General features: G+C 41.5%; 1 protein-coding gene across 1 annotated transcript; it reads left to right on the plus strand.

Moving 5' to 3' along the window:
* Positions 1-15,409: 15,409 nt before the first annotated feature.
* Positions 15,410-21,095, plus strand: DMRTB1 (DMRT like family B with proline rich C-terminal 1). Its single transcript, XM_058030596.1, has 4 exons — positions 15,410-15,788; positions 17,218-17,450; positions 18,005-18,149; positions 21,009-21,095. Exons 1-4 carry the CDS (start codon positions 15,410-15,412, stop codon positions 21,077-21,079), a joined length of 828 nt encoding a protein of 275 aa, XP_057886579.1. The 3' UTR covers positions 21,080-21,095.
* The last annotated feature ends 1,482 nt before the right edge of the window (positions 21,096-22,577 follow it).

Below are 22,577 nucleotides of genomic sequence, written 5' to 3' on the forward strand. Positions count from 1 at the left end.
ATATTCATATCTGTCCTTTCCTTTCTTCCAAAAAATCCCAGAGGGTTTTAGAAGATGGAAATTTCACCATTAATGCATTTCAGATCTCAGTTTAACTGACAAGCCATTCTTCTTAGCTCTCATCTAACTTACAGTGTTTAACTTGCTAACTAAAAATAACAATCAACACTGACAGAATTTCCAAGGGTTGATGACCACCTGTGAGACTGGACCATTGAAGACAAGCCCAAAGGCTACTGGGTTCTGCAAGCTGCTCCCCAGCCAATGCTCTTTGACAAGGTTGTTATTGCTATTTTAACCTCTTTTTTTAAAAAAAGAAATTCAATATACATGCTTTATGTTATTCCCAACAGAGCCAGCTCTCCTCCAAGGCATAACAGAAGAATGGGTTTTAATAGCAAAGCTGGGCTGCAGTAAAAAACATTGCTAAAAAATCAGCCACAGTTCTGATTAAAGTTGCTGCTCTGAGTACCAAGGGTTACAGTTATATGGAATTGAATTTTCAAACAGCAGAAGGTGTTTTGCTTTTCCCACCCAATTAATTTTTTGAAGCCTTCCCCTTTGAGGTCTTTTTTTTTTTTTTTTTTTTTTTTTTTTTTGCTAATCAAGGATTTGGTGAAAGTCAACTGCAAGTGGCATCAATGGAAATCCTGCATGAAGATGTCTTGGGGATTTACAGATCCTCACAAGCTCAGCCAAACAGTTCCATAAATATTGCGAGGAGGTTGCAGCAGGTGAACTCAGCAGAACCTCAGAGAAAAATTTCCACTGGAAAACTCTAGCAAGCATAGCTTAAACTCTAGCAAATTCAGCTCAAACTCTAGCAAACACAGCTCAGACTCTAGCAAACACAGCTCAAACTCTAGCAAACACAGCTCACGCCCAGCTCCTCATGTGCAGCATGGCCCAAGGTTGGGGAAAGGGGGGAGCTGACCCCCTAAATCGCTGCCATTTTGCAGCAGAGACTCAGAGCAGCACAGGAACCTGCAGCAGGGGAGCAGGGAGCTCAGTGAGGGGCTCTGTCCTCTCCAGCTCAGCATTGTTCCCATGGGAAGAAACATTATCTCAACTTTCCCTGTCAGCTGGGCTCTCTAATGAATGACCTCTCTGAGAAATATTCATAATCAATCTGTGTCCCACCATTCTCCCTGTCAGTCTGCTCTTCTCACGCTGGGTTTCATTCCTTCAAGGGAGCAGGAAGGCAAACTGCCGTGTGAGGTGCAGCCTTGGCAAAATCACCAGGAGGAATTTAAGTGAAGATGGAAACAGGTCCCCAGGGTGTGTGATCCATCATCTCAGCAATTCCTGCTGCTGGCCTTACAATGCTGGATGCCAGCATCTTCCCATCACCTGCCTAAAGTTTACCATCCCTCTGAGTGGGAAGAAAAGCAAGAAATCTTCCCTATTGCAGCCAAAGTTCAAAGCCCAGCCTATTAGCTCACATCACTATTCATTTCATTTTACATTAATATATAATATGGCTAATGCTTCTCTGTGGATTTCTCACGTGTCAGAAGAAGCAAACACATGTTTAGTTAACTAACAGGATGCAAACAGAGTCTCAGTAAATTAATATAGAGTAGCCCTGGCTTCACTGGTACTGCCTGAGCTTATCAGAGAGCCAAATATGAGACAGCACCAGCAGCATTTCCCACCCCACATCGTGAACAACAGGACATGAACTCAGACTTAATCCAGGTTTCCTACAAGAGTAAATTCTTAATTTGTTGTTGTGTCATTCTCACAGCCTCCTAACTCTTCCTAATTTCACTTACCTGGAAAGAAGCTGCATGGTAATCTTCTTGCTATGTTCTAATTAGTTTCTATCTCTCTTACAACTATTTTACCAAAGCTCAAATTCTCATTTAAAAAATTGTCATTCCTTTCATATGCTCAGTAATTTAATTAATAACTTTAAGACCTTTTTTTTTTTGTGCCCTGACAGTTTATCTTTTACTGCTGTCACAACAAAAATACTGTTGGACAACTGCATCCTGTATAGATACCCCAGTGTAAGATGGCAATTCTCACTGTTGGTGTTTCTTCTGTTATCAGGAAGGGATGCATTTGAACTTTGGGAACAATTAGTGTATTATGTGAATGGTCGAGGTCAGAGACAATTTAATTACAATAAAAATTACCCTGAAGTAGAGGGTCAGATTTTTGAACAATTATTATAGCACTAACTATAGACTATAATTTGGGTTACTAAGGACTAACACAGTAAAGTGGGAAAGCCACAGAAATCAGTACTACTTGTCCATATTATATGGGAAAAATACAGTGAATTTAAGAGGGTTAAAAATAAAGCACATTATCATAAGCAGGTTTCTATAAAATGGATTTCTGTAGGCAGCTGAAGAGAAAGCACTGCAGCCAAGAGTACTGTATGACTTTGGCTATCATTCAGTCTTCTAAACACTTGGAAAGACACCAGAGAGATCTGGCAGAGAGGCACAGAATTAATTTTATTTTTCTCCCTAACAAACCTACATGTATGTATGATAAGATTTAAGGAATAAGATGTATAAATCCCAAGTGATTATTTAAGGATATCATTTAGCCTTGTAATTACTGTGGTCTCTTAACAGCTGTTATGTTTAATTGATTGCAACGCTTCAGGGCTGGAACGATTTATCTTGGAGCTCCATCTACTGATCCGAAGGCGGAATGACTTTGTCAGGAACCATCCCGCAGCTTTCAGACCTGAGCTCCGGTTCAAACCTGGGTAAATCCTGCTGAGAGGAGGGATGAATAAACCTCCCTGAGAGCTGCTGGGACGCACAGCAGGAATCAATCAAAACAGGCTTAATGTGAACTCTCTTTAAAAAGAACTAAATTGTTTTATCAAATAAGTTATACCAGAACATTACAGAGAGATTAAGGAAAATTAAACCTGTATGAACCATAACAAGGCGTTTGGAAATAGACTACATGTGAAAATCCAAACATTGGAAACAAGCATTTGGAAATAGACTACATCTGAAATTCCAAACAGAAAGAACAATTTCTATGAAATTAACTGTATCGAGACAGAGCAGTGGCTGCACGCTGAGATCTGTAAACAAATTTATCTTATTGTCTCTTTATCCTAGAGAAAGGATGGATGAGATGTAACTTGAACCTCCCTGACATGGCACCTTGCATTGATTAGAGAAGGTCTAATAAATTAATTTGATTGCAGCAAAATGCCCAAATAAAGCAAAGTGCCCAAATTACCTCAGTCTTCTGCCATCTTGAGCACAGCTCCCAGTATTAAGAGTGGCCCCAAAAGGAATATTTATCACTGCAGTAACAGTGAAGGGATGGACAGCAGCAAAACTTTGCTCCACAGCCTGGGGTGCCCTGATCAGCTCTGAGGAATCCACTGCAGGAAAATCTCTGGAAATGTTCTGGCTGTGCTAGCACTGCACACAGCCTGCTGGCAACAGAGAGGAAAAGGGATGTGCAGGGTCAAAAATGCTCCATTTTTTCAACAAAGAGAAAGAATGCTACAGGCAAGTGCAGTTACACCTGACAGCAAAATGACCCAGCCAGGCATCACGTGCACTAACCTCTGTCCAAGCTGGATTCTACTCAGAGGAATAAGAATATTTAAAGAGAAAAACTAGGACATTAAAAGTCTTCTTTGGAGATTTGTTCATATAATAAAGCACAACAGAAATCTTTTTGTAGGATTCTATTTCTATCCTGAGGTCTTTACTGGCTATTAATTAAAAATGTATTGTCTGCTTAGATAGACAAAGATGTTCAGGAGCTCAAGTAAAAGATAAAGAAAATAGACTCCATATAATTAAAAAGAATTCTGAAATGTGTTTAATTATGTATTTTATCCTCTCTGAAAAGCAATTTGAGTACGTTTCCTTTGCTATCAATAATGCCATTAATGAGACGATTTTCAGCTGTCTCAAGAACCCAGCACACCAAGGGCCCCTGGGGCAGGAGTGCTGTGCTCTGCAGTCCAGGGCTGTGTACACAGACCTTGCATGCACAGAGCAGCAGCTTCTTTTGGACATGACTGCAAAGCAGTGCTTTCAACTCCATTCCCTCCAAATGTATTGTACATGTACAATTTTTTTATTATTATGCCCGATGCATTATAAACACTAAAAGCTCTGTTGATTTTACAGGTCACTGAGAATACAACCAACAACAGGACAAAGTTGTCACTGCAGCTTTTTCTTTCTCCTCACAAGTTTTGCTTTGGCTCTGTCCTTGCACAGGGAACACCCACCTAATCCATAATATTCTGCTAACTATTCCGTGCCAAGAACACTTTTATCCCTATGAAAATTCCACCTGCCACTGTGACAGAAACAAAGCATTAAAGCCTGGCATAAAGGAATAAAATCTAGCAGGAGCTGATAACATTTTCTTGACAGAACTGTCTAGTTTAGTTTGAATTTCTAGAAACAGCACTCTGCTGAGAAAGCACAAGCACCCACCTCCCCTGCAAGCCATTCCATGGATTCTTTATCTAGATCCACCCATCACTCAGAGAAATTTTGTCTCAAGCTTTCAGAGACTGCGAGCAGCAGCACATCAGCTTCTACCAGGGAGGGCTCTGGCCAGCAAAAAAGACCTGGCAATGCCAAGGATAAAGCTGCTGGTGCCAGGCTCCTGAGCAGGGCTAGTGATGCCAGGGGCTGGTAGCCCTTGCTGCCCTCCTGCCCCTGCCCTCTCATCCTCAAAAGAGTTTATAACCCAGCACAGAACAACTCTGCCAGGGCTAAGGAGGCTGAAGAAATCTCCTTGCTCAAGGATGGGCTGAGGAGCTGAGGGCTTCAGGAGACTTATTTTTTGAGAGAATGTAACCACACAGCTTTAGCCTGGTTCCCTCTCCCCATATCATTTTTGCCCCTGAGCTGTGGTAAATGAGCCACCACAGCCATGTACTGTTGCCCAGGTACTACAAAAACAGTAGGCGCCACGATGGTGGCTGCAGCCAAGAAGCCTCACAATGCCAGAAAGAAACACCTCAGTTAAAAAACTAACCTTTTCCTCGGCGGCTTCTTCCCCTGAGGGCTGGGGTCCTCGCAGAGTGGGCCTGCTCCTCGTGGGCACTGCTGCCCTGCACCATCTGCCCAGGCAGGTTGCAGGGCTCCTCCCGCCAGGCGGCCATGTTGTGCTTCCCCTGGCACAGCACCTCCTTGAAGGATGGCTTCATGCTTCCTTTGTGGAAGGAATGCAAGGCCACTTTAGCTACTCCGTATTTTGTGTCTCTTTTTCTATTTCCTCCTCTCTTCCTGGGTGTTTTTCCCTTCTACAGGTGCCACACACAGCCGCAGTAGCGCTGGGCTCCATTTTTCCCGTGAGGTGACCATGTTCTTTTTTCCACCTCAGCCCTTCCTGAGGCACAGGGAGGGTCCTGCTGAGGCACCTGGGCTGGCAGGTGTGCAGGGACCCCTGAGCAACCCCAACATGCACAGGAACAATAAAACTGCCATTGAAATATCCCTTGCCTTGCTCTGAAGTGCACACCAGCCCTAGAGCCAGAGAGGCTCAGCTGAAGGCCTTGAGGGGAGAGCGCTCTGCCCTCACACCTTCGCACATCAAAATGGCGGCCGCACTGTGGGGCAGGAAGAGGCCCTGTGAGGGAAATCAAGGCACAGTTTGCTGCTGCTGCAGTGCCGCATTCTTCAAATGGAACTCCTGCATTTGTTGCATCCAGGCTTCCATTGTGCAGACACAAAGAACAGTCAGTAGTGAGGGCACCCATGCCTCAAAGCTGCAACACAAACTGCAGGAGCTCTGCTTGCCCTCACTGAGTTTGAGGGACTGAATCTGCGGGGGTCAACCACCCTTGTAGTTCCCTTCCCAGCATTTTGACTAAAATTTCCACATAAGCTGTGCCCAACTTCCATGTTTACACGGAACTTTTTTTCTTTTGGAAAACCTTTTCTGTCAGGTACACAGTCTTGCAATTTCTCCTTATTTCCCTGTTATTAAGTATAGAGTAAGTAAACTTTGTACATCTGTGAGGTTTTGTAATTCCCAAAACACCTTACTCTGTCCTGTGGAGCTTGGAGGGATGCAGTGCAGGCTCCTGAATTAAATACTCTGACAACAGAATGAATTCTCTAATCCTGCAAGTCATTTAATTGCAGTGTTACCTGTTCAGTTCTGCCATTTCCATTTCAAAAATCAGGTTATTTTCAGATGCATTTGTATTCTAAATAGTGCATGGTCTGATAGTAGTGACATTGCCGCAGAACTATTGCATGCATAACATACAGGTATGTGTAACTGTTTCTTTTCATAGTAAAATTTATATATCAAATTGGTTGTAAAAAAACCCCACAAATCCTAAAACTATGGGGTTTTAATTTGTTTTGGCAAAGCCCTAATAATTCACATAGAACTGTAATTTATCAAAGGATCTTTATTATAAAAATTAATTCTAGTAAGAACTTCTTTGTCAGGGACTTTGCAATTAAAGATAAAACTATCTACCAAAAAAAGTAACATGTAAATGTAAATGTGGATATCGAAATGGAAAATATTATATGTGAGGTAAAAAAAAAAAAGCTTAAAGCACTGAAATTGGAAGGACAGGATAATCTCTGTCCCTGGGTTCTGAAAGAACTGGCACATTAAATTGCATGTCCAGCAGCAAGAATTTTTAATAAAGCTGCTGACTGGTAGCAGAGCACTGCTGAAAAGCAAACCTCTAGCCAGGACTTCAGAAAGGGGAAAAATGTATAACCAGAAGACACAAGAGTGACCTCAACAATATTCAAGAATTTAGAAGGTTTTTCCTTTAAGAAAAACATCCATGTGAGTAGAAAAAAAAATGGAAAATGGGACAAAATGTAAGTAAGTTTACCAAAGGTGAAGAAGGTTGAGTGAATGTATCTCTGTTGATTAAAACCTTTGCTTTAATCAGCAGAAAGTGATGCAGATAAGATCTATCTGCAAAGAGGCTTCTGCAAAGAAAGTTGTGAATAAAATGCTAAAGCAGGAAAAGCCCTTGGTTGTGCTAGAAGAGGAATTGTTTTCTCAGGGGAGGATATTGTAATTCTTGAAAGATCAATACTGGAATCTGCCTTATTTAATATATGCAGTAATGACTGCCACCAAAAAGTATGCTAATGAAATTCTGCAGAAAGCAAACACTGAGAGATATTACTACCACAGAAGAGGATTAAAGGCTCAAACCAGAAAGAAATAGATATTGTAACAACTGGAATAACAGAAAGGGAATGAAATTTAAAAGCATATAATATATGTATGAAAAACCAACAGCAGGAGCTCTGCACTTGCAAACCAAACACAGAACAGATCCATTTGTTGAACAGAGGCTACCTGTAAATCATTGCTCTGAAGACATCTGTGGCAAAGCTGAACAAAATCTTAAAATATTTTAGGTTTTGTATTGCTAGTAGATATATGAAATTATTAATACAACTGTACAAGGCATTCCTAGAATCTCACACTGAACATTTATTTTTATTCTCTGTGTCAGAGTGCTAGGTGGAAGTGTGCTGTAAAAATGGGAAAGCTTCTCTTACTGAGATAATGAAGATAGTTCATCTTCTTTCCCCAGACTTATTATCAAGGCATTAAAAATCTATAATATTCACCAGTTCACCATTTTGAATCACAAGACTGCTGGATAGATCAATGTCATGATAATGTGACCAATAAATCAACACTAAAATATGTAATTTTTGAGAGGATGGATACCTAATTATTTCTCTTAAAGATCCACATTACACTTTATTTACTACCTCAACACAAATATTCATGGTAATCTCTACTTTTTACAGCAAACAAAACTCATTTAGATAAGATTTCCTATAGATAATGATGTTTTTATTTGCTTTTTAACAATTTGTTTCTAAAAGGGTAACACTTAACAAATAACACTTGGGAAAAGTGAAGATTAAGATCTGTCTACTGACTGAGGCTTGTCTGAACTAAGAATGGACACTAATATTTTATTTTAGTTATGACATCTTATTTATTAAAGAAAATTAATTATTTTTCTTAACTGGTACCTTTGTAGAAGATAGATATTGTGACTAATTGGTGCATATATTACATCTTCTCTCCTATCTCTGTTTAATAATTTAAACTGCAATACAGATTTGTACAGTACAGGCATGTATAGATTTTCTATTAAAGGGCAAGAAACCTTTGGATGCCTGCCAGTAAATATTCTGTGAACATTTCTGCCAACTGCAAATAAGAGTCACTATCATTAACACTTCAACTTTAAGAATACAGTGTGCTCAAGAATACCAAACTTGTTTGGTTTTGTATGAGTTATGAGGTAAAGAATGCTAAAATAAAATATAAATATTGTTAAGATGCAATTTCAATAAACTTTGTAGATACATTCTTTATTCAGGAACACTCATCTTTATGTGAATGTATTAATTCACTTTATTACATGTATTCATGTTAGTGCTTTCATTCCAATAAATATTGAAAGATAAATCTTATATTAAATATGTGAGGAAGTTTAATATAATATTGAAAAACTGTGTGTTCCTGATCAACATTTTCAGATCCATTATCCAGGGAAAGCAGGCATCATATGTTAAGGGAATCCTAATAAACCTTAAGACAACAGTCCTCTTGTGTGCAAACTGATTACAGTATGAAATCTGTGGGCTCAAACTGCTTTGAAAGGAAACTCAGCTTTGGGAATAAGGACATTACTGGTGGTGGAGGCTGAGGATAGAGCTGGGACACTGTGCATGAAATCCACTCCCTGACCCAGGGTTATTGCCCTGGCATGACAAAGCAGGCATACCACTCCTCCTGCCACAAATGCACCTCCCGTCCTCAGCTTAAATGTGTGATTTTGATAAGACTTCCACCCTCCAGTATTTAATTTTAAATAAAAGCGTATGTGTTTGCTGGTGCTGGTATTTTAAAGACGACAATACACACGTAGAAAGAGACAACTGCTGCTGTTCTGCCAAAGCTAGGGATCATTAAGCAGGATCACTGCTCATCATCAACCATCAGGTACTGTGACTTCCCACCACTGCTGGCCTTGTATTTCCTGTTATTTCACATGCACGGGAGAGGGCTGAGAGGTTCCTGTCAGCTGTGCTCTGCATCGGTGAAAGCCGCACGTTCTGCTGCAGAGCCCTTCCCCTTCCCCTTCCCCTTCCCTTCCCCTTCCCTTCCCCTTCCCCTTCCCTTCCCTTCCCCTTCCCCTTCCCCTTCCCCTTCCCCTTCCCCTTCCCCTTCCCCTTCCCCTTCCCTTCCCTGTGCCGCAGTGGCCATGGGGAATGGGCTCAGGCTGCCCAGGAAAATCTCAACAAGGGTCTGCCTGCAGCAGCCACTGCTCTGGAGGTCAATCTTTCCAACAGCACAAGCCTTTTGTGACAGTTGGGTCCCACAGCTCCAGGGAAATTGAAGAGATGATTTGGTGTCTTTTTCTATTTGTTTTCTGGAGTTGATCAAACTAGACTTTCCTGACTTAAAATCAAGTTTGATTTAGATTCAAAGGAAATACTGCTAACAACCTATTGTCTGATTCTGTTACTTCTCTGCTTTAAAATAGCTAATCTTGCAAATATTTTCATTTGTTGTGATGAAAGATAGTCTGATTTCATGTTGGCAAAGTATGAAATGTCAAAGAAATACGCCTCTTTGGTTTCCCTCTTTTTTCTGCAGTGAAAATACTTTAGTATGGCTTCACACCTGTGCATGCTTATTGTATCTGTCAAAGCTGCTGGTCAGCTGTCTGCTACTTTCATGTCTTCTTTGTCCATAATCTCTGCTGCCACAGGTGATTTGCAGCCCACTGCAATAAGTGGACTTCTTTATTCAACCAATAAGTGGTTGAATAAGTGGACTTCTTTTTTAATTTGCTGCATCAAGGAGGTAGAAAAGAGGATGATGCCCTATCAGTGCATTGATTTTATTTCCTTTTCCACTGTTTCCTTTCTACACTGTGGACTTTGAAGTTCCAAGAGCCAGCTGAGGTACACACAAGATTTCATGTTGGAGAGAAATGCAAGTTGTCTTAACACAGCAAGAACATAAGTCTGTCAGGGCAGAAGAGCTTTACTCCCTCAGTTTGGAGACAGGCAGGCATCCTTTCAACTTAACTTTTTACGTTCATATTTGCAAAAGTCCTCTCCTATGAAAATGTATCTCCAATATATGTACATTCATTGTATATATAATCTACAATATTATATTAAATTGGAAAGATTACTCTGTCATTATACACAGAAAAATTGTGTGGAAATAACAAAGAGAAGGAATGCTTCTTAAACAGCATCCTTCAGCATGCCTGGCTGGAATGAGCAATGCAAATTCATCACTGTTGGTGCTTGCATTCTCTTCCCTACTACAAACCAGTTTCTCTCTGACATGCAAGTTCAAGGAGCCAGCAAGAAGCTTTATCATCTCACTGGGAGTCTATCAATTCCCAGAATCATCCCCAAAGACCAGACAATGTTCTATTGCTGTGAATACCAGAAATCAATTTCAGCATGCATGCCAGAGATCAATCATCACCACTTTGTCTGTTCTGTCTCCAAGCTAAACATTTTGATTATAGTCTCTCATTCTATGCTGGTAAGTAACTACTATTTGGTAATTTCATTTTTATTGGCTTCACTGAAGTATCCGTGAAGGGTCCAGGCTGAAGAGGAAGAAATTATGGCAAACAGATGGTTTTATTCATTTTGCATTGTTTAAGTTACTTCAGATACTCTGAAATCTAATTCAGATGTGAGGTGGAGAAATGCATTTAGAAAATGTGGGATATGTACCAGTGTTGACAATCACAAATGGAATCCTGCCCACAGCAAGTACACTCGATGTTTGTAGTGGTCTTTCAGCTGTCTCCTGCCTTACCCATCCATTAGCATTGCTTTAGGCTTGCTGACAAGGTAATGTGACAATTTCAGCACAAAATAGGTGCTAAGCAAAGATGACTCTAAACGGGCCACCTACTTACTGTGGAGAGCGTGACTGTTTCTGCATGAAATCCTTTTTTTGCTGTTTGGGAGAATTCAAATGTGATTTTCTGTTCTTTTTGTCTAAGATAATATGACAAGAAGCATAGCTGAGGGGAAGGAGAATGAGGACTGTGCATTAGAAATGTGTTTATTTCTCTAGGCAGAAGACTGATTGACAAGCTGAGTGCTATCCAGTATAAAACTCACTCAATTTGGGAGCTTGCTGAAGTAAAATGGTGCTGTAACTAAGGCACCCCTGCAGCTGCCATAGCACTATTGGACTATCCCTTGGGTTTTCAGTTACTCTTTTTTCTATTAATGCCTACAAAGGTGACCTTCTATAGAAACAAAAGGTTTCTTCTAAAGGGATAATTATTTTCTTAGACATGGAAAATGAGCAAACAGTCAGGCTGTGATGATACAGTGGTCTTTATTTATTGGAAACTGACTGAATATCTCCCACAGAAGTTTTTTACCATGGATCTAATTTTTCTAGATAGGGATCTTTAAATACTCTATCATTTATTTGGGGAAAGCATCCACATGTGTGTATGCATGTGTATTTATGTCTGTCTCACTCTTTTCCCCTTAATGCATTTATTTCTTGCTTATATGAGAGGTGTATTGATGCAGAATAAGAACTGCTACGTGTTTGGTTTCCTTGCTGGTGTTCATTTCTCTCCAGGTCCACCCCACCCTTCTGGAACTCATGAAATAGCCAGATCACAGAACTTCCAGTTTAATCACAATTTCTTTTCTCTTAAATAAAGATCTTGTTACAATAAACAAACAGCAGTGTTAATAATAAAGTCTCTGCTGTTCATATTTAAGAACTGTTACATGTTAAAAAGATACTCAATTTAAACTACTCAAGATTGATTTTAGTTGTGTTTGTTAAAGAAACCAGAAGTGCTTATATAACTTTGATACATTTTTAAGACTTTAAAATATGTATAAACTCCATCCAATTTTCTCTGATCACAGCATAGAGTTTTACCTTTTTGACATAGCAGATGAAAGTCAACATCTAATGGTGCTCTGGTTAAAACTGGTTTAAATACTACAACAACAATAAAACCCCACACACCTCAGTGGAATTCCTGCTTGCACTACAGAAGACAACATTTTAAAATAAAGGAATTGATGCTGAAAGAGAATTGAAAAGTTAAATCTTTTTATATCAATTTAAAGAACTTAACTGCAACCAGATTTAAATAAGGTTCAACCCAAACACATTTCAGCCATTTCAAATTTTAAGGTAGTTAGAATATAATCATATTGCACTGTTTCTATGCTGCACTCTGCCTCATATTAAAAAAAAAAAAAAGTTTACTACAATACAATTTCACCCTGATTAGAAAAGTGGAAAATACAGTGTACAGAAGTTTATTCATTGTCATGTAGGCTTGTTTGGGGCAAGATCAGACAAACTGGTGAGCCTGTCAGCAGAGAGCTGAGCCCTGCAGGTCTGTGGCAGCACTGATGGATGTGTGCTGCTGGGAGCTCAGCAGCAAGAGGGGATTTGGTACTGCAGGTCAGCCAGAGCACGTCTGAAACTCTTTCAGATTTTTACCAAGGAGCTTGTAACTATGAGGATGCTAAAAATATGCTACTTCTTAAAATGATTAAAAATATGCTACTTCTTAAAATGAAATTCTGGGATAGGTGAAGGTGAGAGTTCTTCTTGGGCAGTTCTGCCTCCTCAGCTATATCTCCACATGTTGATTATGCCCTGGCTGAGCTGTAAACACAGTTCTGCACAGTTATAATGGAGAAGACCTGATAGTAGTACTACTATATCAATTTTTGTAAAATAACTTCTGACAGTCCATAATGGATACTTCCAAACTACAAAGATTAACAGGTAATTTTTGAATAGAGGATTTTAACTTCATATGTGATATCTTAAAAATTTGAAAGATATTCTTGATTTTTTATGTATAAGAAAATGTATTTTGACCAAATGTGGAAATATTTATTAATAGAGATCCCAGACTGAACAAATTTCTTGATTAAGTTGCTGTTGCTCTCTGAAATGTCAGAACAATTTTCTTGCGACAGAACAATTTTCTTGCCAAAAAACATTTCTTGTATGAATATTAGCTGGAAAGTCTGAGGAGGGAAAAAACCCAAACCCCAATTTTCTGCTATTCACTTTTATGACAGTCTTTTGATTTGATCCCTTTAAGCTAAGTCATTGCTTTTCCTCACTGTCTAATGTACAAAGAAAACTGCACACCAAAACCACACATTTTATATGATTCAGAAGTTGGAAAGGAGTAGAGATATTATTGCTATTTATTTCAATAACATTAAGTCAGCGGGTTGCCTTCCTTTCATTTTGGCAAGATAATAATTCTTATAAATGCTACTTTAATACACAATTCTTTACACACTTTATGTTCTGCTCCCACCACATTATATTAATTGCTAGAGAAAACTAAGTTTTGAAGAGTCTTTATTGAGCCTCATTTTCTTTCAAATATGAACAGAGAAGAAAATTATAATAGACATGAAGCTGCATCCAAATACAAGTCTACACTTCATTCCAAAAATGTATTTAGAAATTGTTTTATCTTCTCTCTGTTATGGTCTTCTTACAGTGTGTGATTAGGCTAACTCAAATATAGAGACAAAAACATAACAGGATTGGAGTAACAGAATTCTCTGAACTGCCTGCAGAAATAAGGATTTACCTCACAAGCAAAGTAAAATGTTCATTTTTCTACAAAAAGCAAGTCTAGTTATGTTTGAAACAAACTATATAGAGAGTATAATAAATCTTGAATGTTTAGGTGAAAGTTGTTCAAAAGAAAAATCCACATGACTTTAAAAGATATGGTTTAATTAGTGAAGAAACTGGTACAGCCCATGGCTGGTGCGCCATTTTAGAAAGAGAAGAGATACATTTCTGGGTATTTGAGTAAATGTCTTGAAGAATAGTATTATGTGACTCAAAATAGAAAATTACTGAGGAAAATACATGTTGCCTACCTTTCTCCCCCTCTGCTGAAGTATCCAAAGGAACACAGATTGGGTATCTATGAAAAGATATAATTACAGTTTTTTTAAATGTGTCATCCATCCTCTTTCATTCTACAGCTAAATTAGCACAACCCGAGCATAGAGTAAAAATATAGAGCATAAAATTAGGAATATTTTATGTGCCTGTATGTAATACAGAGTCAATATTTAGAATGAGTATGGGAAGATCAAGGCCTTGGCAAAATCCTACTGGAAATCTGTAGGACTTAGGCACAAAATCCTACTGGGTCTTTTGCAAAGTGAGAAGGCTGAAATCTCAGCTGAGCTTTGGCGGGCACAGGGGCTGGCTGCTCACTGCAAAAAGGACTTGTTGCCAAACCACAGTGTTGCCAAATCCCTAACGGGCCTGCTCTGCTGGGGCCTCACCCCCCAAGGTGCTGAAGGCTGCACAAAGGCTTTCCCGGATTCTTTGCGCCAAGGGAAGGTTTCTTCTGCCAGCTTCGTGAAACAAACTCCATTGCAGTTAGAATTGTTTCAGAGCAAGCAGATAGATGCTACCCGGTTCTCTTGAAACTTAGTAGAAAGCTTCACTACTACTTGGTATTAATTTTTATCGTGTTCTCTTTAACATAGAAGCTATAGCCACCTTAAGATTTTACAGCAGCTGTTGTATAGATGAGAAAATGCAGCAGCGTAGTGCCTTACGTTACAAAGTGGGGAGTTTTCTCCTGAAGTGGGCTACTGTGTAAACCATGGGTTTGCAGCTACCAGCAGTAACAAATAACAAGTGCTTTCAAAGCAGTACTAGAACTGGAGCATTCCTGTATTTCTAACTGTAAGCCTGCTTTTGTTTCCAGAGAATAAGGAATTCTGAAAAAAGGAAACAAGTCTTTGGAATGACATATGCTTTCCACCTTCATCTTAGTCGCTACTTTTGAAAAACAGAATGATGAAAGTGTTCTTTTTCTGCTGAGGCAGTCACTCCTCCTCATCAAGAGAAGCATGCTGCAAATTGGAAACAAAACGTAGTCTAGTGCATATTAAAACCGAATGCATGAGGTGTATGAAAGTGGGGGCAGATGTTAAACGTGCCAAAAGGGAAAATTATCTTTTAGGGCACTACGGTAAGGGACAGCGCATTCCCGTCCGTGCACACCGGTTCCATGCAAACCCCGCACCCCACGAGCACCGGCACAGAGCGAGGCACCGGCCCGTGGGGCCCGTGCCCCCCGCAGCTCCTGCAGGCTCGGCCCCCACGGCCGGGCTCGGCTCCCGCCCGCACCAAAGGGCCCGGGCAGGGGGTGCCCGGAGGAGCCGTGCCGGGCGCAGGGCAGGGAGGCCGCGGGGCGCAGGGCGCTCCCCACCCGCTGCCATGGGCTCTCCTGCCCCCCGCCCCGGGTTGTTACATGCCGGGCAGCCGCCCTGTCCCGTATAAAAGCCCAGAGGAAGGGGAGGGCCTGACGGGGGGTCCGGGCGGTCGCTGCGGTGCCATGGAGGCGGCCGAGGCCACGGCGAAGGCGCTGCGGGCACCCAAGTGCTCCCGCTGCCGCAACCACGGATTCGTGGTGCCCGTCAAGGGCCACGCCGGGCACTGCCGCTGGAAGCTGTGCCTGTGCGAGAAGTGCTCGCTCATCACCGAGCGCCAGAAGATCATGGCAGCCCAGAAGGCGCTGAGGCAGCAGGAGACGGAGCCGCCGGCCAGGGCGGGCGCGGAGCCCGTTCCGGCGGGCGAGGGCCGTGGGGCGGCGGCCCGGGAGGACGGGGGCCCCGAGCACTGCGGCCACGAGAGGAAGAAGGGCGCCCAGCCCGACAGCGGCGGCAAGGGCACGGCATGCTGGGCGCCACCGCCACCTCCCTTCAGGGACGACGGTAAGGACCTGAGCCTTTCCCAGCATCTCCCTCTGTTCTCTTTCCTCCGTCAAACGTGCCACTTGTGGCTCCGGCTGTGTGGAGAGCCGCTCGCTCCTGCATTCTGTCCCGCTCTCCTTGCCCTGAGGGCGCTGGGCTGCCATGTGGGCTCTGCAGCCTCATCCCTTTGCTTCGCAGCGCGGGAACGGCGTGCTCGGCCTCGCCGCCCCCTGCGAGCTCGAGGCTTAGGCAAAGTGGCTTTCACCGAGAGGGAAACTAATCTGGGAGTGCAACAAAACTGGATCTGCTCCGCTTATTTCTCTGAGCGCTGTCACAGTGTTTATAAACTCACAGGCACAAAATTCCAGCAAAAAAAAAAGCTAAAAAGTTCAGCGATAGCATGTAAATAAGTAAGGTACTGCTGCAGCTGTCTGTAGCTAGCATTTCGTGCTACCACTAAAAGCACAAGACCTTTTTGCCTTAATTCATACCTGTAGCAAAGACTAAATTTGGTTTGGATGACTTGATGTAAAAGTGAATTTGGTACTTAAGAGCAGGGCATAAACTTCTCAGGTGGAGCAGTTGTGTGCTCTGTCATCTCTTAAATGGCTTCCTTTAATAGAGTCTTTAATGTGACTTGTCTAATTTATTATAGTAAGTCCGTTCTATTACTATAAGAATGTTGCAGAAATTCTTGCTGATGGCAGTAGTCATGAATCTGAGCCTCTGGAGAGTTGGCAGCCTGTAAGACAAAATGTTGTTCTGAGAAGACTTATTTTGGACATCTTCAGTCCCCAGAGAATACTCTCAATAACTTACCCTTTTTAGCTTTGTTTTGGAATAAAAGTATGTTTATAGATGACAGTAGCTATACAGATGTCTGTCAGTCCTTCCCTTAACATTTCTAACCTGCTGACCAACTTCAAAAAAAGATCAGGCACAAATTATAGCACTCCAGAAGTAAACCTTTCAAAGGAAATTCTTTGCCTTCTCTGCCAGTCAGAGGATGGGGCAGACAAGAAGGACCCTATTTACATTAAAATAGCCACTCTTTTTCCTAAAATTTCAGAGAGGCCGTATAAGATTCAAGATGCAAGATAAAAGGTGAAGTAACTGATTTCTGCTTCCGATTTGTTTGTGTATGACCCTAAAACTGAGTGTGCTGTAAATTAACCTAAGAAGTGACAGATAGGACTGCATTATCAGAATGCTAGAAAGCTAGAACTCTGCTATTTCTCTGGAATTTTGTTTTAATTACCACTTGAGTCAAAAGTTAAGGTAGGTTGTTTTGCTCTTGTTGATGTTCTGAAAGAATAAGATTCTGTAGCCAGTGCTTTACTAAGGATAAACTTCACAGTGCACAAGACAGAAAAGTTCCTGCAGCTACTTCTGCTCAACTCCATAAAATTACATGGATAATTTTATTTGTTCTTTTCTCATTGTTCCCTAGCTCATCCTGCTTTTCCTCCAGAATACACTGTCAACCCAGAATACCTGGAGAGAGAAATCCCAAAAGTGTACCCGGGGTGTTCTGGCGTATATCCCTACCACCCATTTTCCCTGGGATTTGCCATCAATGAGTCAAGCAGTGGGGAAGCCCCATCACCTCCAGGGATATCACTTCAGAGAGGATTCCGCCACATTCCTAGCAGCTATGTGCCAGGGAATGCAACCACTGTATCAGTGAGTAGCCTGCTTTTAATTACCTCTGCTAATTCTGCTTTATTTTAGCTGCCTTCTCTCTGGTGAAGTAACCATGAAGAGTCTTTTTCCTTATCAGTTACTTCATAGCATTTTGATACATTGCACTGAAGAAAACATTAGGAAATAGTGATATTAATAATCTGGCCTGCTTTCAGAGCAATTAATCAGTTGATGTTAAGGTAGAGTGATCTGCCTCAAGACAATAAACAATAAATCTATTATGCTTGTATAGAAACTCCCTGTCGCGTTTTAGGGGTTACTGAGAAAGAAGATGGCTGCTCCTGGTTTAAACCAACTACTGCAATGAGATGCTAGAACAGGTGACTTAAAAGATTCAGTTTTGCTCTGACATGGTTTGAGAAGTTCTTGCTCCTCAGTTGCAGCATTTTATCCTGTGCACAGGCTTTCCACATGCCAGTATGTGCACTGACATGGCAGCACATGGACAAAACCCCAGAAATGGTCTGATAATGCAGGTGTATCCTGGAGAGAGTCTTTAGATGGAAGGTGATCTGCTTCATGTGTGTCCCCAGGTTCCAGATGGAGCTGGAGATTTCCCTCAAGGATACTACACTCCTCTGCGTCCGTTCATCCCGCCAGGATTTCTGACCGGCATTCATTACATCCCAGCTCCAGTTTCACTGAACATCCTGGCTGAAACAACCAAGGAAGTGCATGGTAAGAGAGAGTCACTGTTGACCTGCTTTCAATATCTAACCACAGAGATGGAAATCCAGGAAATCCTGATCCCAGCTAGTTTTGACCTCTGTGATTGAAGTCCTGACTCCTGTGGCAGACTGTAGAGCTCTGGGAAGGGCTGACCCAGGGGAGGCAGCCTGGCATGCTTGGGCTTTCCAGCTGACAAGCACCTCAGTCTCAGGCAGATGTCAAAGTCCCAGGACTCAGAGCTATGCCAGAAAATGATCTCTTGATGTTCTCAAAAAGAAAATATTTCTCTGCGTAGCTACTGTGCAGGGCATATCTTAAAAATTATTTGGTTGTATTTCAGTTTAGACAAATTGTTAAAAAATAATGCGGACTAACACCCTGAATAATACAAAATTTCTTGCTCATATGAAAATCTAGATTTTAATTGCTGGAAAAAAAAGATTGAATCTTCAGAATCTCTGATTCTCACAGGATTTTAAATTTCTGTCATAGTTTAAGTCTTTATGCTCCTCTATTTTAAGTCTCTTTCATGTACTGTGCCTACATGTGAACACATTTGTGATTATATTAACAAGTTTTTCATTTGGCTGCAGCAAAGCTGTGACCACAAGAGGGTAGAGCTGCTCAGAGAATTAACCACTAATACTGGATGTGTAAATAGCCAGTTTTATTTTAATTTTTTTTTATTTTAAATTTTTAAAAATGAAGATAAATAAATACAACTTTCTCTTCTTGAACATGAGAATAAAAAAATCATTAAGTGAGCTGTTTATGAAATAGATTACATCACCCACTGAAAAATCAAGAGGGAGGAGAAAGAAGTAGAATGATCTCAACTGAAAAGATGGTGGTGGTGATGGTGACGTGGGACAAAATGTAAATTGGGGTTTTTTGGCCTAATTTCTCAACAACATAAGGCTCGTTTTCTGTTAATGTCAGTCCTCTCATAACTCTCCAACCCCTTAGCTATTTTCAGCCAAGCATATCTGTTGTGATCACATGCCTGCACACTACTGATGTGCAAGGGAAGCAGATGCCTCCCACTGAAGCATTTGCTTGCAGCCACGTTGTGGTGCAGGGCTGGCTGTGCCCCTGTGCTCAGTCCTGACTGGGCTGTGACCCTGGGCCAGCCACAGAGTGTCTGCCAGTGGGGACACTTCCCCCCAGCACTCAGGGCATCCCTGCTCCTTGTCTGGCTGGAAAGCCAAAGGAAGGGGAGCAGGAGATGTGCTGGACAAGGGGAACAAGGAGAATATGGCAGAATGGGGGTGTACAGACATTGTAGAAATGTGCAGTTATTGTAGGATACTGATAAAGGCAGTGTGTAGGAGATACTGGTGCACTGGAGGTGAAGTTTGAGTTTGAGGGGAAGAGAGGAAAACAAGGGCTAGCCTGCAGATCAGGGAGTGTGTGTGAGGATTAATGGGCTTTGTGATTTGGAGGGGACAAAAATCTGGGGGATGCTGCAGTGGCAGAGAACATGTAGGGAGCTGTAGCTTTTCTGTTGGACTCTGAGGGAAGGGAAGGAACAGGGAGTAGCACACAAACATGGGGGACAAGGTGAAGTTACAGTAGTGCATGAGGGGAACAGAGGAAATCCAGTCCTGCATTGGTAGGGAGAAGTTGTACTGGCCAAAACCTGATGAAAACAGCAACTGGAGAAGAAACATCAGTGGAGCAGCGTCCCCCAGGGAGCAAAACGCCATCTAATGACCTCAGCCCTTAACACACACCAGGGAAATCACAGCCCAGGCACAGTGCCATAGGAAACAATGCATCATGGATTGTGTTGCTCAGAGAACAATCCAGTTTCCTTAGTGCTGTGGAGAAAGTAGAAATTAATTCTACTGCATAGCATTTGTGCTCCAGGATATGTAGGAATTTGCAATTGTAACCCAGTGAGGGGGAATAATTCTGCATGAGGTCACACAAAATAGCCTGGCAGCAGAAGATGCAGATGTAAAGGGAAGGGTGAAACTAATAAATTCTTTCTGGAATTCAAGATGCTTGAAAAAAGAGAAAAGCTGTAATGTGTAATGCATGAGGATGTGTTAGAATTGCATAATGTCTTTTCTTTTTTCAAAATGGAACTGACTGAAACCTGCAGTTAAACTTAGGAACATCCTTTCTCCAGAAACCTCCTGAACTGAGGTGAAATGGGCTTTCTGGCAAAACTGTTGCAGGAAGATGAATATAGAAAGCCCTAGCAGGGTGACAGCTGGTGGGGAGAAGTATCTGTGATCTCTGCCCAGAAGGAAATTGCAGATAAAAACAAAAAATTAAAAACTGGATCCAAGGCTTACCTGAAGTAAGCCTAGGGTAGAAGATGCTTCCAGAAAGGTTTGAGTTAATGAGGCCAGTCCAGTTTACAGGGGTGGTGTGAAGTATAGACATGTTGTTACACAATTTCATGCAGTATTGACTGGTCATGTTACAGAGATTTGACAAAATAAACACAAGATCCAGTAAAACGGCCAGTACAGCATCTGATGGTAGACTCTGGTTGCAAATGGTTGGCTTTCTAAAAGAGCAAGCCACAGAAAACTAAAACTCAGGTTGCCTGTGAAGAGATGAGGGAGCTTTTAATGCAAATTGCCAAGTAAATACTTGATAAAATAAAAATCCCGAGTTGGATTTGAAAATGGATTGTGAATCAGTTTGAGAATTTACAGGAGTGTTGGAAAGGCATGGCATAGGTTCACTGTGGGTAAGTGGGCAGAAGTGTCTGCCTCATACTTCTATTCCAGTGCAGCTTCAAATGTGGAAATGTGATTGATTCCAGGTGTAACAAGAACTGAAACAAAGGGTTTGGAGTTTCTGCTTCTTTGCTTGTGTTTAACTCTGACATTTTTCTATTCTTCATTTTAGCCACTGAAGCTGACAGTGAGGATTCAGGGGTGGTTCATGAATGTGGCCAACCTCCTTCTTCCCCAGAATAAACAAGAAGAGACCAATCTGTACATTATACACAACAAATGGGCTGGAGAAGAGCTGAGAGCAGGCAGCAGTGTTTCCATTTCTGAGTGTTAGTTAATGAGGGTAGAGTGACACTTAATCACTGAGCAGTCACAACAGCTAAGAGGGGATTAGTCCCTGCCTCACTTTATGATCAATGTTGGAGCTACCAGGCTCACAGCTCTGCCTCCCAAGCACTACAAAGCCCATGTTCCTAAAAGGTTTTTCAGTGAAAGCAATAAATGATTATGACTCTGAATTTGTTCCTCTGCTGAGGTTACCTGGCTCCTAGACCACGGTCTCTGAGCCATGTGCACTCTGCAGCATTTTCATGTTCATGACAGTAGTCACAAAGATGTTGTTTGTATCAGTTTGCTACAAAGGAAATCTGGTTCTCAGTGTTACAGAAGAGTTCAGGGATGTGGAGCCTGAAGACTGTGTGAGAGAGGATGAGAAGACAGCCTGGGTTGCTGATGCACTTGGTGCCTAGGAATGACTGAGCAGGGCAGGGAAGGTGGGTGCTGTCTGCAAGGACACAGCAGGAATGTCTTGAAAGGCCTGGTGCCTCCACATTGCTTCTGCCTCCTCTAAGGCACCTGCTGTGTAGGTTGGGAACAAGTTAATTGGGATCACTCTTGTCACACAGGCTTCACATCTGACATTTTGAATGTCCTTGATGATTTGTACATGATTTAGTGTTGTTTAACTCAGGACAGCTGAAACTGAGCAGTGCTGTTGGTTTGTAAAGGCTCCTGTAGACAGTTTTACACGTGTGTACTGGAAGTGCACTGTGGCATAGCCAAGGTGTGGAGAGATTTGCCCAGGACAAAACACCAGTTACAATAATAATTAGTCAAATCCATCCATACTATGATTGTCGGTGATAATCTTTAATTAAAAATGAATGGCCTATTCCTCTACTGTTTTTCCTGCATTAATTAGTTTTGTATCAAGTGGATCAGTTGTTAATGTTGGAATAATTGGGGTGAGACTTTTGTATAATTAAAAAAGATGCATTAAACAGTTGTTATGGTTTGATGTGTGTCTGCATGTAATTTTTCTAGCCAAATGTCATGTTGCCCTGAACAGCTCTGTGTAACAGACTTGTCTGGAGAGAGATTTAGGCCTCAGTATTTTTTCCTACATCTTTCTGCTTCTGTAGAGGTGAGCACAGTAAAATAAACAGACTTCTTTTCTGATATTTGTAAGAAGGAAAGAAGTTCTGCTAAGCTGAACATTTATCTTTTGTTTAATGTACTAGGTGATCTGCTGGAATGCTTTGCACTGCAGTGTTCTGGCAAAAAAGTGAAAGTGGCAAATTTAGAACTGCCATGAGATAAAACCAGAAAAAACTCATTTATCTAGAGCAAAGAATCTGATGTACAGCTTGTTATAGTTTAGATTTACAACAGGATCTTTGCTCCCCACAGTGTTCCAAAATTTCTGTATGCTTGGAAAGCTCTGGATACCTCTTTCTTTTCA

The sequence above is a fragment of the Melospiza georgiana genome, chromosome 9 (assembly GCF_028018845.1).
Source record: "Melospiza georgiana isolate bMelGeo1 chromosome 9, bMelGeo1.pri, whole genome shotgun sequence".
NCBI lineage: Eukaryota > Metazoa > Chordata > Aves > Passeriformes > Passerellidae > Melospiza > Melospiza georgiana.

What these genes read in the sequence shown, in the direction of transcription:
- DMRTB1 (XM_058030596.1), top strand. Translation starts at nt 15,410, where the DNA reads ATGGAGGCGGCCGAGGCCACGGCGAAGGCGCTGCGGGCACCCAAGTGC. An exon ending in GGAATGCAACCACTGTATCA is followed by an intron (nt 17,451 to 18,004) that starts GTGAGTAGCCTG and finishes GTGTGTCCCCAG; the next exon opens with GTTCCAGATGGAGCTGGAGA. An exon ending in AACAACCAAGGAAGTGCATG is followed by an intron (nt 18,150 to 21,008) that starts GTAAGAGAGAGT and finishes TCTTCATTTTAG; the next exon opens with CCACTGAAGCTGACAGTGAG.